At 36.4% G+C, this 18,927-nt stretch overlaps 1 protein-coding gene across 8 annotated transcripts in view; it reads right to left on the bottom strand.

Moving 5' to 3' along the window:
- The window catches only part of RPS6KC1 (ribosomal protein S6 kinase C1), a 139,058-nt gene that overhangs the window by 12,780 nt on the left and 107,351 nt on the right, over window positions 1-18,927 (bottom strand). For all 8 annotated transcript variants that reach the window (XM_012781623.2, XM_012781622.2, XM_075997058.1 and 5 more), the window contains 2 exons: window positions 16,755-18,353; window positions 16,394-16,483 (listed from right to left, as the gene is read on the bottom strand). In XM_012781623.2, the coding sequence (XP_012637077.2) occupies window positions 16,394-16,483; window positions 16,755-18,353 (1,689 nt within the window). The remainder of the gene's footprint in view (window positions 1-16,393; window positions 16,484-16,754; window positions 18,354-18,927) is intronic.

The raw sequence follows: 18,927 nt of genomic DNA on the forward strand, positions 1-18,927 counted from the left end.
GAAAATATGAGGAGGTATTTTAGTCATTTGCCTCTGGGGTGGTGGGATTTTTATGCTTATTAACCTACACGAATATCTAAGTGGCACAATTCTAAAAAGTATGGTAAGATAATGTGAAAACATTCAGGCTTGTTGGAGCAGACAAAAGCTACCTTGGAGCAGACAAAGCTATGCGAACTAATCCTCCCTTCTGTTCACCTACACAGTTTTGTCTGCAAATTTAATGTTTTATATATTAGAAAGAACAGGAGGCCTGGGTTGAGTCTTAAGGAATTCACTTGATCTCATCTATAACATGAGGGTTAGATCTAGGGGTCTCTAGATTAAACTGAGCTCTAAATACTATGATTTCGATACTCAGGGATGCCCTAAAATGTCTCACGAAGGACAACTCCCCAGGGGCTCTCTTTCAAGTACATATGCCACCCCCACCAGATTCAAAATGCTGCCCTCACTCTCATCCCCCACCCCCCCACCCTACCCCCTGGCAGCCCCAAAGGGAGCCACCATCACCTTCAGAAGTGTGCTCTTAGAAATTTTAGAAAGGGTGTGTGTTCTTAGAAATTTTGGAAAAATAAAATTACCATAGTTCTGTCATCAAATATAACCATCTGTACATTTCCTTAACAGTCTAAAGCAGACAATGCATTATATCATTTCCCTTTTCGAAGTTCTTAAATGGCTTCTCACTGACCATTAAAAACATCCAAATGTCTTGCTTAACCAGGCATGTATACATAATTAGAACTCCATAATAAGGTCTCAACCTATCACATTCATTCAACCAACACACAGGATGCAACACAAACTAGGCACCATTCCTCTACAGAACCCGACGCTTGGCCACACTGTTAAATAATGTGAAGCTAAAATCAGTTTTCCTACTAGCATAGTTTTATTTTTTCCTATCACTTTGCTCAACAATTTCAGTTTTTCCATTTTCTTTACTCATATAGCAAGTAGTATATATTTCTTAGTTTTGTAACGGTTTTACCTGTTCACAACTCAAGATCCAAACTTATTGATCAGCCATCTGTTCTGAATGTGCCACCAACAAGCTTCACTTTCCAGGTATGAATGCTGCTTTGTTCACAGTAGGCACACATTGCAATGACACTTGCAAAAATAAAATAGCAGCTGACGTTTATTCATTGCTTACTACTTGTAAGGAACTGTGTTGAACACTTCACATGAGTTATTTAAAATTTCCAAGCAACCTCACAACTTACTTGAGCAGGGTACCATTGGGAGGAAGAGAATATTGCATTTACGTGTCTTGGGAGAAGAGGGAGATCTGACCTAATCAGCTGAGAGAAATGTGAACATTAATGAGATGGTTTTACAGGGCCTACCATGGCCTGAAAAGCTCTAGATGTGACACCCCAAGTCTCTGCTCATATGGTTCTCTATTAGAATTGTGCAGAGTGTTGCTGAGACGGATTCATGTCATCAATGGCTAACAATTTATAAAGCCACCTTTTAAATTCAGCAAAAGGTCCAAGGTGCCGTCACCAATTTACCCTAGATCATCAAAAGCTACATGTTAGGCTTGTTCTTTCACATCACTACTAGGAATGCCCACCCCAGGTAAAATGTGTTAGAGTTTGTGGAGGGGGGGTGTTGGGAGGGGTATTCTTGAAGCCACCAGATAAGCACAGCGTGCATCTCCCTGAGCCTCAAAGATTTTTGTATATGTGGGTGGGGATGGGGTATTGTTTTACTGTTAAAAGAAACACAGACCTATTATGGAACACAATGTAAAATTTGCACAGATCTGCAAAATAAAGAGACTTCAAAGGAACCTCAGAATCATATTTTACTAGTCCCATGGGTGACCCATTTCACATCCCCTCTACAGTCACAGGTAACTTGGGCTGAAAAATTTGAGAGGCACTTCACCAGACAGACAAGGTGTATTCCTTTATTTGGTTTCTGTAAACTTGCTCAACTACGGAGTCTAACAACTAGGTTCATTGGTTTCTGCTGCTTTGAAATCCCTGGTAATTTTCTGCCAGGGTCCTGGTAGGTAAACAATGACCCACATACTGCTTCAAATGTGGATTAGCACAGTGTATGATAAGCCCCAATCAAAATATGAGGCAACACAGCAGCAAGAGACCAAGAAGGCGCTAAAGTCCTTTTCTCTCCCATTCTCCAGTGGTCTTGCTAGCTAGTCCAGATGGACTTGGTAAGTGGCAGCGGAGATAACCTGGAGACACTCCAGCACTGTCAACTGTTGTCTACTTCCCTCACCCCCCACTTCTTATTCCATCTTTCCTTGCTCTTCACCTCTTCTTTCTTCCACTGATAGCCTGCCTCTTTACCTCTCCTCTGATTTTCTCTTTCTTCCCTCCTCTTGGATGTGATTAGTTCAGCATTCTAATGACACACAAGCCTAAAGAAACTGCTAGTCAAGGCAGCGTGAGGTGGCTCACATCTGTAATTCCAGCACTTTGGGAGGCTGAGACAGGAGGATTACTTGAGCCCAGGAGTTCAAAACCAGTTTTGGCAACATGGCCAGATCCTGTCTCTATAAAAAATTTAAAAATTAGCTAGATGCGGTGGCACATGCCTGTAGTCCTAGCTGCTCAGGAAGCTGAGGCAGGAGGACTGCTTAAGCCCAAGAGTTCAAAGTTATAGTAAGCTATGATCTCACCACAGCACTCCAGCCTGGGCAACAAAGGGAGACCCTGTCTTTAAAGAGAAAAAAAAAAGAATAAAGAAAGAAACTGGTGGTTCCATCTAAGAAAAACCACTTCTGAGAGTACGAAGGCAGCTAGGTTGAATATCATCTTTAATTTGATTGGACTAGTAAAGAAGGATAACAATCATACAGGTACATTTATTTTTCATGGAAAGCTTGAAAAAAAAAGACACTGAACAAGTGTTTTATTAGCACCATGCTCTAACCAACTGAGCAAAACAGTCATCTGCACGAACAACTTTTAAATCCATCCCCCTAACAATGCAGCTTGAAACTCTTCAAAATGACTTTATATTAAGCAGCGATTCATTAATTAATGTGAAATTGACATCATGACCAACTGTCCTTGATTTTCAGAGATGACTCTAAGCTACAACAGAGTTTTATATTTAGGTTAGATATAAAGAAGAACTTCCAAACAGCTAGGAAGCTTAAATATTAGAACAGGTGAAGGCAAATGCTTGCAAAATTTTTTCTTTATGGATTTTAAAACAAATAAATTTTTTTCTTTTAATTGCCAGAATAAAGTTCTTTGGTTGTCCCTTTGACATCCTTAAGGACCAATCATTCTTAGATTAAAAACTTTTAAGATGTACACTAAAATTGTATTGCCAAAAAGAGGCCTGAGGTGGTGAGGCTGTCAAAACCATTGCTCTAAAACTGCTTTACTTGCAAAATCTATACAACAATTTTAAGCATAAAACAAGAACACTGATTTATATGTAAAGCTACAGGATAGTTACTACAAACACCAGGTTATATGCCTGAAGTCAAAAGTAGAGAATGAAAAGAAATACCAAATAAATCTGTAAGGCCATTTTATTATAACTATAACATACTGAAGCTGGGAAATCCCTTTTAACTTCTATTTTGAATTTGAAAAATCTTTGGAGGGGAAAAATCATTTTAAAGGATAAATTCTTCTACTGTTTTGACAATTTTCAAACTATTTTTCCTATAAAACCCAAGATGTTACATTTCTGTGCATGGCCCTTCCCCTACCACTATAGTCTATAGCAATTTCCAGGCTGGGTACAATAGTATCCTTATTCTCCACAAGTACAATGGTACTATAAGCATTAAGCGAAGTGATCAGGGGAAAAATAAACTATTCTCTCAAAAAATAATTTCTCAGGTTATTTCCACAAAAACTCAGAAAGAGATGGTAATATCAAAGAATCTTGAATTTCTGTCTTTGAGTCAAAGAGATGTATTGCCATGGCTGTATTTATAATGTTGTTTGAGCTTGGCGGGGTATGTCACTACACTTCTCTGAAAATGAAAACAGCCAGATTTCTAACATTCTTTCAATCTCTTATAATCTGTAACTTTATGATCCTGAAAGTGTTTTCAAAAGCACTCATGAGCCTTTCTCAAAACTTCTTCTCCCTTCATTAACCTAAGATGCCCAAAGAGTGGCTTATGCTAAGATGAGCTAGCACTCCTCAATCTTCTTCCTTTTCTCCTTTATATACATAGCCACTCCTCTCTTTCCCTAAAAGACTAATTATCTGGTGGCAAGTGAAATGAATCAGGGTCACTAAATTTAATCATTATCATCTTTTAATGTAAGGGAGACACAGCATCAGCTCTAGATTAGATTGTAACTCATCCAAAAATTGTTAAGGACATCAAATATGTGCAAATAGTTTAGTGAAATTTTAGAACTTTCATTTTAGTACTATAAATTCTGATATTCTAACCACAATATAGACTCTCACTGATTCGTGATAATGATTCAAACTATCATATTTCACAAGTGAGTAAACACATTTAAATAAAACAATAAAGATATCACAACACAAAATGTGCTTTGCCTACCTCTGTTTTAACACCTCATAGAACATTCTTCAATAAGCCAGGTTATTTTTAAGAAAAATAATGCTGCCCTGATAGCCCATATTGCCAAACAGCTTGCTTAAACATAGAATAAGAGAGTTTTATAGTCCTTATAATAATCAGTCTTCTAAGTCTCTCTCCTATAGCCAAAAATAATAATATTTAACCTCACTCAAAAACCGTAACTATAATAAGCTCAGCTGCTGAAAAGTAAAGGAGCAAAAAAGCAGAAAGTTTAGACTTAGGTAACCATAAGATGTCTATATCCATAAGGGAAATGAAGGCAATTTTTTCTCCTGCTTTAGGAAGTTTGAAAGACATTGGAGGAACCATGTGATTCCAGCAAACCAAAATAATGCCATATTCATATTTATGGGTATAGGCCCTACCTTTTAAGATTATACACTTAAAACTCCATGGATTTATCAAAGACATGACTCAAAAGTAAAAACCAAAGACAGAGCTAAAACTATGTTGGAAATGGTATAGAAAATTGAGAAAACTATAAAATGTAAGTTAAACTCAAGCTTTAAATGAAAATCAACCTTTCTATAAAGTTTCACAAAGAATCACCCTGCATTTTAAGCAACTATAAGTGCTTTTAGCATCCCAAATTCAGAATTTACTTTTCTTTAAAAGACACGACTGCTAAAATGCTCAATAAATAAAGGAATTTAGTATTCCACATTTATTTACATGGCTTTAAGACATACCTTCAGACCGGTGAGGCTATTTGATTCTGTTCTCTGGTTTTTCCCCTAAGAGAGACTCAAACAGATCATCTTGTCCTTACTTCTACTAACACTAACAATATAGCTGCCCATCTCTGCTCCAGAAATCTCCAAAGACAATTCCAGAACCTCTCTCTGGCAGTATGTTTGTCCTTTCCTTTTTCCTTTCCTTTCCTTTCCCCTTTCTTTTTTCCTTTCCCCTTTCCTTCCCCTTTCCCCTTTCCCTTCCTTTCCCCTTTCCTTTCCTTTCCCCTTCCCTTTCCTTTTCTTTCCTTTTCTCCTAAGACAGAGTGCCACCCTGTCACCCCAGATAGAGTACAGTGGAGTCATCATAGCTCACAGCAACTTCAAACTCCCTGGCTCAAGCAATCCTACTGCCTCAGACTCCCAAGTAGCTGGAATTATAGACACATGCCATGATGCCCAGCTAATTTTTCTATTTTCAGTAGAGATGAGGTCTCGCTCTTGCTCAGGCTGGTATGGAACTCCTGACCTCAAGCAGTCCTCCCACCTTGGCCTCTTCAGAGTGCTAGGATTATAGGCATGAGCCACCTCGCCCAGCCCAATATCATTGTTGCTATCTTCCCTTTGAGTTATGGAATATAGTAAGTTCAGAATTTTCTTAGCAGAGAATTTCACATATAGAGAAATTCTATTTTAATTTAGAATTATCTAAATATTTCTCTTAAATTTTTTCTTAACTACACTTTTTTAAATGAATAGAATCTTAGAAGCTTTATTTCATTTCACTCTCAAAAGCTATAGTAACTGTGAAACTGTTATTAAGAGGTCATATAAAATTCAATGAAAAAGCATCAATTGTTGCAAATAAAGTATTTATGTAATATTCAAATTAAACCAACAATTAGATGCTGGAAGAATCTGTCACATAAATAATAACAAAACATTTTAACCAGATATCAGAATGATGGACCAATTTTAAAGCCACAGACCTGTATAAGACATTAAAATGATAATCAGTATACTAGGGCAGGAGAAAGATAATGCCACCGGGTTGTTTTGTTTTGTTTTTCTCCAAATACTAAAAAAAAAATTGATTTTAAACTTGACCTTAAGGCTGATTCCAAATCTCTATTTTGGGTGCCAAGGGGAACATAAGTAACACAAATATATTAACTTTTAGAATCAAAGAGAGATCTTTGGTGAATAGGACAATTTAAGAACATAGGCAAAACCTTAAAATTAAGCACCATGTACACTTTCATAGTATGAGGAAGAAAGCTGGAATGTCTAAATTTTCTATGAATTCTTTAAGTGTTCAATAAGATTTTTAAATGCAGGCACAATTGGTTAAGAATTTGTTAACCTTCTTCTAAGGGAGCCAGACTTCATTAATGGACTTAGACAGGACTGTAGAGAAAGGCTAAAAAAAAAATTCTGATCTGTCATTAGTGACACACTTGGACCAAGGAAAAGAACATCTTTCTTTTGCAATGAGCATTCCATGTCAGCTAGGACACGGAAACATTAGTACTGTGTTCCTACACAGACAATCTTTCCCTGCAGCATCTGTTGCTAATTGAAAGGGACTAGAATTACAAAATCCTAGTCAATTTCTCTCACCAGCTCTTGCTGTGTATAAAGATTTTCTATGCAGGGGCTGAGCATTAGTCTTCCACTACAGCTGATGACTAAAGAGCAAAGAGAAAGAAACACAGAAGAAAGCATTTTTTTGTATCCAACAATATATGGAACTAAACTGTGGGAAGAGGGACAGCTAAGCATGTCTTTTGTTAGCTCAGGAAATTACCATTCTATAAATACAACTATTCACCTGTAAAAGTCTTTTAACATCCCAGTTAACCAACTGTATATGTCTTCTGTTTGGGTAAATCTTTTTATGTAAATCTTCAAAAGTAACTGTCAATATTATACCAATTATGTCTTTTATTTCTGGCTCCTAGGCACAGTGCCTAGGACATAGGAGGCACTTAATAAATGTTTGTTGTATAAATATATCTATCTTGTATTTTGTAGCATTGTCCACTCAAGGCATCAAAGCACCTACAAAGTCACCAACACATTAGTTTTCTTTAAGTTTTATAGAGCACACAGATCTGCATCAAGTCCTTTTGCATTTCTGCAAGTTCTAGGCTAGAAAGTTTACAGTGTTATCTAAAGCTGAGGCCCCAACACCCCCAGGCCACTGACCAGTACTGGACACTGCTGGCCTGTGAGGAACTGGCTGCACAGCAGGAGGTGAGTGGGCGAACCAGAGAAGCTTTATCTGTCTTTTCGGCCACTCCCCTTCAGCCGAGCTCTGCCTCCTGTCCAATCAGTGGCCACATTAGAATCTGCATTATGGTGAGTTGTGTAATTATTATTTATATATATATATATATATATATATATATATTATAATGTAATAATAATAGAAATAAAGTACACAATAAATGTAACGTGCTTGAATATCCAGAAACCATCCCACCCCACCCTCATCGGCAGAAAAAATTGTCTTCCATGAAACCAGTCCCTGGTGCCAAAAAGGTTGGGGACCACTGTTCTAAAGCATCCTCAGCTGCAGGGAGAAACAAAGAGTTCAGGGTGAGAATGGAGGTTAGTATTCCCAGCAAGAGATGACAGTGGTTAAATGCAGGTGGTAGAGTGGACACCTTCTCACGCTCCCTGTGCAGAGCACAGTGCCTGCCTCTGGGAGCCATGGTTTACTAACATGTGCTACACTAAGAAAAGAAAGCTGAAAAACCCTGGGGGCAGGAAAAAGACAGGATGGGGAAATAAATCCAGGTTTCCTCTGCCCTTGTTCAATTTCAGGAATCTAGGTACTTAATTACATAAAATGTGATACAAATTTGTAAACTGGCTATAATATCTGGCTGATGGTCTGGTGAGATCATTAGTACCAGTTAGAAATATATTTTAAATGTTATCAAAAAACGAATCCATTCAAGTGCATTGTGGGACATCTACGCTAGCTAGCTTTCCCCAGTGTACTATTTTAAACACAGATAAATTTTTTCTTAAAGTTTCCAAAAACAAGGCCAGGTTCCATGGCTCACTCCTGTAACCCTAGCACTCTGGGACGCCAAGGCGAGAGGATCGCTTGAGTTCAAGAGTTCAAGGCTAGCCTGAGCAAGAGTGAGACCCCATCTCTACTAAAAATAGAAAATTAGCCAGGCATTGTGGCACGCATCTGTAGCTCCAGCTACTCAGGAGGCTGAGGGAGGAGCATCACTTGAGCCCAGGAGCTTGAGATTGCAGTGAGTTATGATGACGCCAGTGCACTCTAGCCCCAGTGACAGAGTGGGACTCTGTCTCATAAATAAAAAAAAGTAAATAAAGTTTCCACAAACAAGACAAAATATTACAACTGAAAGAAAACTAAAAGCCATATCAACTATGAGAACAAAATTCCAGGTTTGAAATGCTCCTCTAATATCTATTAACTAAATTATCAAAGTTTAAGAGTTTAAAGTTTGAAAGTCCAAAGGTGCACAACTGTCCACAGGACTGTATATTTGAAAGAAGTCACATCAGACAGAAGAAACTTACTGGCCTCTGGTCTCATAACAACTCTAAGGCAGAAGATCTTAATTCCCAGGTAACAGACTAACGAGCCTGGAATTTTCATTTCCTAGCCCATCCTTTTAAATGGGCATTTTGCTCCTTTTTTCTTATTTTATACTATTTCAGAAAACATTGGGTGCCCAATTATCCATTCTATATTCCATAAAGTCCTCCAATATTGTACTCAATTGCTTATTCAAATGCCATATTGGTCAAGCAGGGTATATGAACTGTTTGAAAGTTCCTGGAGTCACATTACTCTAATTAGGGAGCATATTATCCAGAGAAGACCAGTGACAGAGAATGGCACTTTCTGGAGAGATGTCTGCAACAGCTGGGGCTATCCTCGTCCCCCAGCCGCCAGGTGATGGGGGCTGTGGTGCCACTCCGCCTTGCACACAATTCACTTTCTTGGCTCATCTGTCTCTTAGCCTTGCTCCCTGCCACTACCTCATTATTAATTCAGTTGGTTTTGGGATAATTCAATTATCTGAACCCCTGGGCCAGTTGTATTGTGGGGTAGTGGACATGAGTACAGACTACACTCAGCTAGTTCAAGCTAGGCTTGGCAAATACCTGATTCTGCTTTTCTCTCACTACCCAGCTCTGAGCTTCTTGTTGTCGTGGTGACCTGGCAACCATGTTCTAAGCTTTCCTGCAATTATCTGCACAACTTGGGTCAAAATTCCTTGATTTCACTTGATTCAGCACTCCAGAGCCAAGAATTACTTGTTCAAGGGAGTTTATAGGTATCATTACTATACCATTTTCTTGTGAGATAAAATAAGAAACAGGTAACTACCATATGACTTCTGCTTGACTGATTATAATTATAATTCTGAGCTCTATACAATCTTGCTTACACTCTCACCCTGCATTTTTAGAAGGAAAAAAACCAACAGCATGCTCCATTTTCCATTGATCATATCACAACAACTCCACTCTGAATAGCCATCGAGTGTCACAATGTTACCCAACCAAAGCCATTAAAGTTGATTGATGAGAAAAAGGCTAACTGAAAATTGTGAGAAGACAGGCACAGTTTTCTCTCTCTGCCACTCTGTTACCATGTTAGGCAAGCAGAGAGCTACATGCACTGCTATTAAAGGAGCTTCAGGAATCCTACTTGCCTTATCATCATTAATTTTTTAAAATCTTAGTACTTTTATATGTTTATTTGAAGGAGGTATTTGTAAGATTTGCTTAAGAAGGAGTAAGTCCTGCTTAGTTTATGTAGATTCAAATTGACAAGATTTTACGGGGTATGGAAATTAATAATTTGATCAAGGTAGCTAGCCAATTGCTCTGATACATAATGTTTAAAGACTCTGCATTATATCTTCTTTGTTAAATATCAGAGGCAAAGGAAAGTTCACTTTCTTCTTTATAATAATGCAGTGGTGAGGCCAATTACTGAATACTTGCCAAAAATCAATTTAGACATAAAAAATAAGAAACATCACACTGCAGCTATTACTTTAAACTGTAAGTCTCTAGTCTCATGTTCCTCTTCTGAAAAAGAAATTTTCCCAAGATCACCAAGAAAAAGGTTTGGAGATAATACAACATTCAAATTAACTTGCTTTTAATAATCTAAAGCTTGAGGTAAACCCCTCACCCCAGATACAAAGTGGTATTATAAGATATATAGAGATACTGTACGTTACCTCTTCTGTATCAAAACATTATCCATTCATTCACCCTTATAAATTCTCTAACAGCTAAAGAATTTCTTCTCTTGTTAATATCATTCACTAAAATGCCAAATAACAGGGATTGAACTCTTTGCTGTTACTTTGTCTCATTCTTACCACTACACACAAATCACATTCTGGCTTGACATGAGATACATGGATTCAAGATGAGTCTGTTTCAATACGGAGTGGCCTCCACCCAGATGTGAAGGTGACTGGCCCATGGTTAGGGTAGTTGTAAGGGCTCCAGGATATATCCTACCTAGGGACGGATCCCAGGCTTTCAGACCCTCAAATCTTCCTACAGTAACCCTTCAATCTCTTTAGCATGAAAAGGGCCTTGCCTAGATAAGGTGAAACTTGTGTAGACTGGAAGTCTTTTTTGCTTATATTTTATACTTTTGTCAAAAGCTTCACCGGTATACAGAAGTAAAGTATATCAGAAAATTTTCCTCAGTGTAAAACGTTCACTATTCCATGACAAACTGGAAAATTTACTGGTTCCTCCTGAACAAGAAATAGATTTGGTTTTTATGACAGTAAGAACTAAAGGCAAAGGATTAAACATATTTGCTAATCATTCAAGGAAAACATTAAAACATCTACTATGTCCAAGAGAGCTACTACTGAAGTTTTGCTTAAGGGTAAATCAAACAAAGAGTTACTGTTTGAAACATAGTATTTAAATATTAACCACAAGCATTTTACTCTTTTAAAATTATTTCTACAGTTGTCTTTCGTCTTTTTCTTCCTTTTCCTTTAGAGAGGTAAAAAAAAAAAAAAAAAGACTATGCCAGGGCTATAAGCCATTTTCCTAATTATGTCATGATTATTTCAAAATATACATCTATATTTATTTGGTTTCACTATCAAATTCACATTCCTAAAATTAGATTCCTCATGCTTGCTGAAATTACCCAGGACCCATAAATTCTCATACCCAAATAACTTTTTTTCTTCTTTAAACAATTTTGTGTTGAGAATCTTGATATCCTTTTATCATACTCAAAAGTTGTCTTGACTTCATTTCTCTAAAATGAAAATATTTTCCATAAATCCCTCATTTCCACATTATACATTTTATGTACAAATTTATAAATGAGTAAAAATATATACCTATAACGTCTTCCAAATGAAATCATTCTTTTAATCCTACTAATGTTAGATGAAAAATCAATATTTATCTTGGAGGAAAAAATTCCTGCCTTCATAAGATAAACTTGAATTTTGACTAAATTTTGTATAAGAAGGGTGTCAAGATGATTTGACATCTGTGATTTTACTTATACTCAACAAATTTACTTTACTACTGTCAAATGGAGGCCTAGAGAGTCTTTATAAATTGCCTGAGGTCAAGCAATGAGTCCTGAAATGGGACAAAGATCCAGGTTTGGTAGCTTTCCTCCATCTAAATATTCTAAATCTTAAATTTCTAATGATCTCAAAATATTTTATTTTAAACCATCCATGGTCTAAGTCCTCATTTTAGTTATCAAATACACAACTATCACACAAAGCAAGTACCATGCCTAAAAAGAAACAAATCGAGTGGAGAGCGTGTTTATGGTGAGGGTTGGGGAGACTACTCCCCTAAAATATATTCATGGATTATTTGATAAAGTCAGGCTAGAAGAGCAAAGGATGGTAGTAAATAAATGTCATGCTCTAAAACCGAATTTTGCAGATAGTTTTCAGCATGATTTTTCTATGTTTCACTTTTCACCGTCAGCTGTGAGCTGCTTCCAAGTGTGAAATCGCCTAGGAGAGGAAGCAAAGCTGTCGTCTGACATCTGGGAGCGTGGAGATTGGGCTGCAGTGGAAAGCATTTTGGACTCCTCCAATTTACACACATATTCACCTAAAAATTCTCAAGTCTGACAAGTATTTAATAAGAAATATCATTCTATTAATAAATTTCAAGCATTTAAAATTAAAGGTTCTTAATGGGATGGAAAAATACAAGTGAAGGAAACACATTGATAGTACAACCATATAAACTTATTTAAAACTAGAATGGGAAACTTAAGTGACTATACATTAGCATAATAACTAACACATAAATAATTTTACTCACTTGTCTTAGATTGCATATTAAACTTCCAAAAACAGCTTTTTTGTGTACGTTTAGTAGTACAGTTTCTATTTTCTAGCTGCTTTTTGATGAGAGTCAAAAACAAATAGTTGTAAGAAAAGAAAAATATACATACTTTCTTGACATTTTACTTTTCTTTTATACTGAAAACAGTACACTGTAACAAAAGTTTATTCTATATTATGATAATAGTTCAAATGATAAAGCACATAACATCCTTTGGCTAAAAACGTTTGTGCCTATGTAAGTGTACAAATGGAAATAAAATCAGAGTAACCACAAGGAAGTCCTCTGAAGAAGAATAATCAATTTACCCCAGTTTTTATTCTGTAATCTCTAATGATAAAAAATAGAACCTGTCTAAAAGTCTCCTAATAAAGTATCTAAAAGTCTCCTAATGTGGGAACTAGACGGTGCTGTATTTATATTGTCATGCTATACAATCTATTCCTACTTTGTGGACTATTTCTTTGCTTTTTTTCTTCCTGAACTCCATTCTGTGTTTCTGTGGTATGAAAGAAACCCATTTACCATGAATGATGTTTATTTAAAATAAAACCTTTCTAGAGAATCATCCTAGATAATCTAAGGATACAAAGTGAACCTAAAAGGAATGGCTTCTACTTTGAAAACAGGGCTGGGTTTGATCAGTGAATTCGTATTCTCAAGACCCTCTTGATGGGTCTGCAGCTGCAGCCATTTATGCGCTGGCTTTTTCACAGATGTAGACAGAGAAAGCTCCATGGTTTTTGTCTTTTTGTTGTTGGAATTGTTTTCTTTAATATAAAAAAGTAGCAACTTTTTAAAAAAAAGTTCTCAGTTTTGTTGTAGAAGCTTGTGAATATTGGACATCCTCAGGAGTATACATTGTTGAAATGACTATGACTTTTTAAAATCTAAGATCACAAAGTTGGCAGAAACTATACTTAAATAACAGAAGGTGATCATTTGCATTTCAAAATTTATCTGTCTTGCTTTTCCCCTCAATTAGACCAAAACATGTTGATTCACAGGTTTCTGTGTGTGTGTTTTTTCTTTTTTAAACTTATTTATAGAGCAGAATAATGGCCCCCCTGCTAGTCTGGCATTTGCTCAAGTTTCTGTCCATGTAAATCGAATCTGTTACTGGAAATTTTTCTCAAAATATAAAGGCACATCATCCACAAGATAAAAAGATACATTGCTGATATTATAAAGTACAGGGCAGGTGGATAATGTTTTTAGGACAAATATGTGATAAGGATTCCCAGGAGGGTGGAGTGGTAGGGGTAGAGGTTGCATGCTGTTTAAATAGAAGTGAATTGTTCTCATCATAATCTTATGACAACTTTACTTTCTAACCAAACATCAGCTGCTTAACATGCTTTAGAGTTACTTAACAATAATACTAAGGACAGAGTTGGGAAGTGGGAGGGTAGGGGCCACATGAGAAGGGAATTATTTCATCTCTTAGTGTTTCTAAGGGTGGATCCAAAGGTGGCTAAGTGCTCTATGCCCCCCATGTATTTATCGATTTGTGATTTTTAACTGTTGAAATATTAACATATTATCATTGCTCCCACCCTTTGAGAAGAGAGGAAAGCCTACCTGTAGTTTTTGCCAGTAGCATTGTTATTTAGTTTTGAGACAAACAGCAATCTACACACTTTTGCTTCATTTCCCCTTGTGGTGTAAGTGAGGGGCAGGAGCACATAGACTTTACTGAGTTCTATAACACCCAAGGTTTAAGATCATCTAAATTAGAACATCAGCATTACTTTTCTGTTAAGGCCATTACTGGTTTAGTTTTATCTTGTTGCTAAAACTAATAGGCCTAAGGAATGAAGAGACTTTCCATATTGTGCAAAGCATGCTATAATACTAAAACATTTTTGCTACTCACAAAGCTTAAAAGTGTAATTCTTTTATGCAAATAATTACAACAAAGCACCTCTTCAGACTATAGCTTTTTTCAAAAGCTAGTGAAGGACAACCTGGGAGAGGACAGCAAAAATCTATTAATGGTAGACTGCCACCTGCCGGTAAACTAAGAGAATTATAATTTCTGGGAAAAGGCTTTAAAACTAGAACTTGGAAACTAATCTGTATTAAATTCAGTATTTCATTACACGAGACTGAAAGTATGCATCTGTTGATGAATATAGTGTGGTTTTACTGCACATATATTAAAGCTCTCAGGATGCCAACATGTTATGGATATTAAAGTAACATGACTGAGCTTGAGAATAAAGAAAAATAATCTGCTAGAATGCCAAAGTATAAACTTACAGATAGTTTTCAGTAAGAAAGTAGCAATAAAAATAGGAAATAAGGAGCTGGTTATAAACACTAAACAATGACCCCATAAACATTTGGTTTTGTGCAGTTACACTCAACTTCACTTTAGGATATTACAGGCTTCACTCAAAAGAACTCCCAGATTTAATTTTGTTCCTAAAAGCTCTAAATTCATTATAATTAACAAACATATTCATGTACACTGGTACCTAAAATGTTATTTCTTGTCAAATTAGAAAGTGAAAGAGGGGATCTATAAAAAAAATCAGATAACTATAACAAAGTGATTTCACTATAAAATTTTTTGTTATCCCATTAACTAAATCTTACTAACAGGGTTTCAAAACACAGCATTACATTACCTATTTGAAAAAAACAAAAAATGTAAGTGTGCTCCTATTGTCTCTAAGAAAAAATAAAATCAAACAATCCCAATTATAGGGAAGAAGGAGGAAAAAAAAGAAAACCCGGTTAGTTGTTTTCAAGAAAGTTTTAGGATATTTGTTTTGTAGGTTAAAAATTTTTGCTAGTCTCCAATACTGAAATAATTCTTAACAATGAAGATTGTAACTAAAAACAATATAGCTCTTTTAATCCTAATTATAATCATTTCCTATTATGCAGAGAAACAAGGTTAGCATCAATACACTGGTTAGCTAGTAAGCATTAAGTACAATATTGAACAACATTGAAGCAGATCGTGTCAACACAATCAGCTTGAACTCCTTTGAAGGCCAGTGGGGTGACTTTGGCCATCCAAAGAATCTAAGGCTAGGCAAAAGGTGAACAAACTCTGGATTCAAATACAGTCCCATCTTGCACTGATGACAGAGACAAACTATCTCAAATCCAATTCATAGGCTTAAGCTACCTATAATTTGTCAGCAAAGGACCTAACACCTGCAGATATGAATCTTTCATTTTTAAAAAATAAAGACAATAGAGTAAGGGCAAGAGAAACCTGTTGTGTCAAATATTTGGCTGAACACACTAATTTAAAATAAGTACAACATGCTTTCTAAATTTTCTCAAATACAGAAAACTTAAAAATTTGTTCTAAAATGCCAGGTTCGCTCATCACTAAAATCATATTACATTTAAAAAAAAAAACATTTTATCCATTTTTGGCCTTAAGAATGTTACCCTTTTAGTCAGCTACTTCTTACATCTTAATAAAAATTATCCATCTAAAGAGGGTCAGGGTAAAGGTAAGGGTCCTTCTAAACACTAAGAAGTTAAGCCATTTCTAAGAAATCATTGCCAGTTCTATGTGAAGTATTATGTTAACCCATTTAATAACAGCAATTAATACACACACAACATATACATACACATATATACATATGGATTATTTAATGGTTTTAGCCCCACGTTTTCTTTTTTGAAGGGTTACACAGATAACCAAATCCAATGCATATGTAAACTGCTAGTGAAAAATACAACTTCTATAAAGAAATGAGCGCTGCTCAACCAGTTTTTCAAGTGAAACATTTTAGGAGATTGCTCTAACCTGGGGCACAGTACATTCTCTCTATGGCATCGCTGTCACAGGAATCTTCAACCTCACTCCACCTGCTAAAATACGTTAGCTGAATGTGTCCTAAAAACAAAACGACAGGAGAAATCAAAACATTTTTCTCTTCCATTTTCTGCAGAAGTGAACTGTAATTACTCCTTTTGTAGCTAAAAACAGTATCATTAAGAATAATGGCATCATTAAGTACTAGAAGCTATTACTGGGGGTGAATTTGCTGCACTGATAATGAAGCTACAGACAGGAAATGAAGATACTAATTACAAGATAAAACGCCTACTCAGTTAATTGGAAGCAACAGCGAATAAAAAGAAATGCATTTGCAAAAGTTCCTGACCTCTATCATTCAATAAGATGTTGTTTGGGTTCAAATCGCGGCACACAATTCCCTCTCTATGTAAAGCATCAAGGGCTACCACCATTTCAGCTGCCCATCTTTGAATGCAGCCCTCTGGGATGTAAAACCTGGAGTTTAGTGCTAATTTTTTATCAAGGTCCTCAAAAATCTGATGTATTTCCTTGTCTCCTTCTAGTGCTAACCTACTTTCTCCCTTAGACTCAGAGTCTCTCTGGAATAAAGAAGTCGGTTCCTCTTTAGCTAAATCATCAGTTTGATCTGTAAACAGCAATACTTCTTCTGTTTTTAAAGTGTCTGTGTTTGCAATATATTCATTAGCACCTGAGAGTGGACTAGAAATATGCAATAAGCTTTCTTCGGTGTTATCTGTAGTTACTGCCGAATCAACCACTCCAAGTCCTTGAAACTTAGGATCTGAGCTGTGTAACAAAGACATATCTCCTGAACTACTATGATCAAGAGCCGCTACAAATAAGGTTCCAAGATCCTCCTGTGCATAGTGTTTCTCTGTTATACTATGAGATCTGGGCCTAGAGGGATCACTCAATTCCTCTGTGCCTTTCTCTTCATGTGCTTGGCACTGTTCAGTACTAAGACTGAGGCATAAAACATCAGGGGCTTCCAATAGTTTACTTTCTATTATGCCTGTATTAGTCTGTGTAAACTTAGTAGGTCCTATTCCTGCAGCTTCTTTTGTTGGCTCCAATTCACCAGGTAAATTTACAAGAAGATCAGGTCTTCCTTCATCAGTACCACTGACATCATCAAAAGCAGCATCTTTAAATGAAATAACTGGCACTGAGTCATCTGAGCCCCTGCTAATGGTGTCCTGAGCTTTAAACTGTACCAGGCTTTCACTAGTATTAAAACTCTTGGAATTGCTGTCTCCATCTGGAAGAGTAAAGAATGGTTTTAAAGGTTCTGATTTTAAACTATACAATTTTTCTCCAAAATCAAGTCCCAAGAGTTCACTTGTGCTATCCTTACTGTCTATCCTAAAAAATTCCATGGGGCTATTTTTGGATCTACTGAGGGAATCTGAAGTTCTTGGAGAACTAACTGCTTCTGGGTCATCATCTCTAGGGAAGAACTTCAGCTCATGAGCTCTTGGCTGAGTGCTGGTGCTGTCACTGTCAGCAACAAGGTATGCTGGGAAGCTTTTAATAGCTGTGGTATCAACACCGTTCCCTTCAGTCTTCATGAAGGGCTCCTCGTTCAAAGACCCTGGCTCAATCTTTTCTTGCCCATATTCATTACATAATGTTAAATAACTAGTAGTGCATTCTTCTTCTGAACTTGAACCAGAATCTGGCCACTTTGGAGAGCTATCTTGGCCATCATCTTCCTGGTTGCTATCATCTTGAGAACTTGGAGTAAGACTAGTCTTCAAAGGCAGAACTTGAAGCATGCTTGCACCATCACTTCCTCTGGATTCAAAGCTGCTGCTGTCCTGAGGACTAGAAGTTGGCTGTTGCAGGTGAACTTTAGTAAGTGTAGATTTTTTCATTTCCTTGATTTCAAAGCTTTCTTCAGGACTTCTGCTCAAAAATTTACTGATATATGACCAGAGCTTGCCACCTATGAACAAATATAACCAAAAAAAAAAAAAAAATTAAGATCCTCAAATTAATAGTTACTTAAGACATTAGAAAAACAAAAAAAGGATTCTAATAGTGAATCAAAAACAAGTCAACGAAACACATTAATATCAAGTGCCATATCAAGACAAGCATATTTAACAAAATGCCTTTTTGTTATTAGTGACTGGTGAGTATGGTTTCAAGCATAGCTGCTGATAGCAATTATTTTTAAAATGACAACCTATTTCTTCCTTTGAAGGGAAATTAAATATATACATATATACAGCTAAAGTCTGTTTTACATTTAAATATTTAGTCTTAGAAACACCGGATTATGTTCTGATCTGTTTATATAATAATTTTTTCAAGCATGGCCCCTTGGTCAAGTAGAAATACATAAATATGCTATAAACTACAGCTTATTTATTTAAAGCTGTAAACTACAGTAGGGGAAAGAAACAACAGTATTATTACTCCATTTTAAAAATGCCCAGTCCAGGACTAGAAGGGAAATTTGGCATCTGGCATGTAATTATGTCCTTACAAATGATATGGTAATACCGTGTTTCCCT

Source organism: Microcebus murinus, chromosome 23 (assembly GCF_040939455.1).
Source record: "Microcebus murinus isolate Inina chromosome 23, M.murinus_Inina_mat1.0, whole genome shotgun sequence".
NCBI classification, from domain to species: domain Eukaryota; kingdom Metazoa; phylum Chordata; class Mammalia; order Primates; family Cheirogaleidae; genus Microcebus; species Microcebus murinus.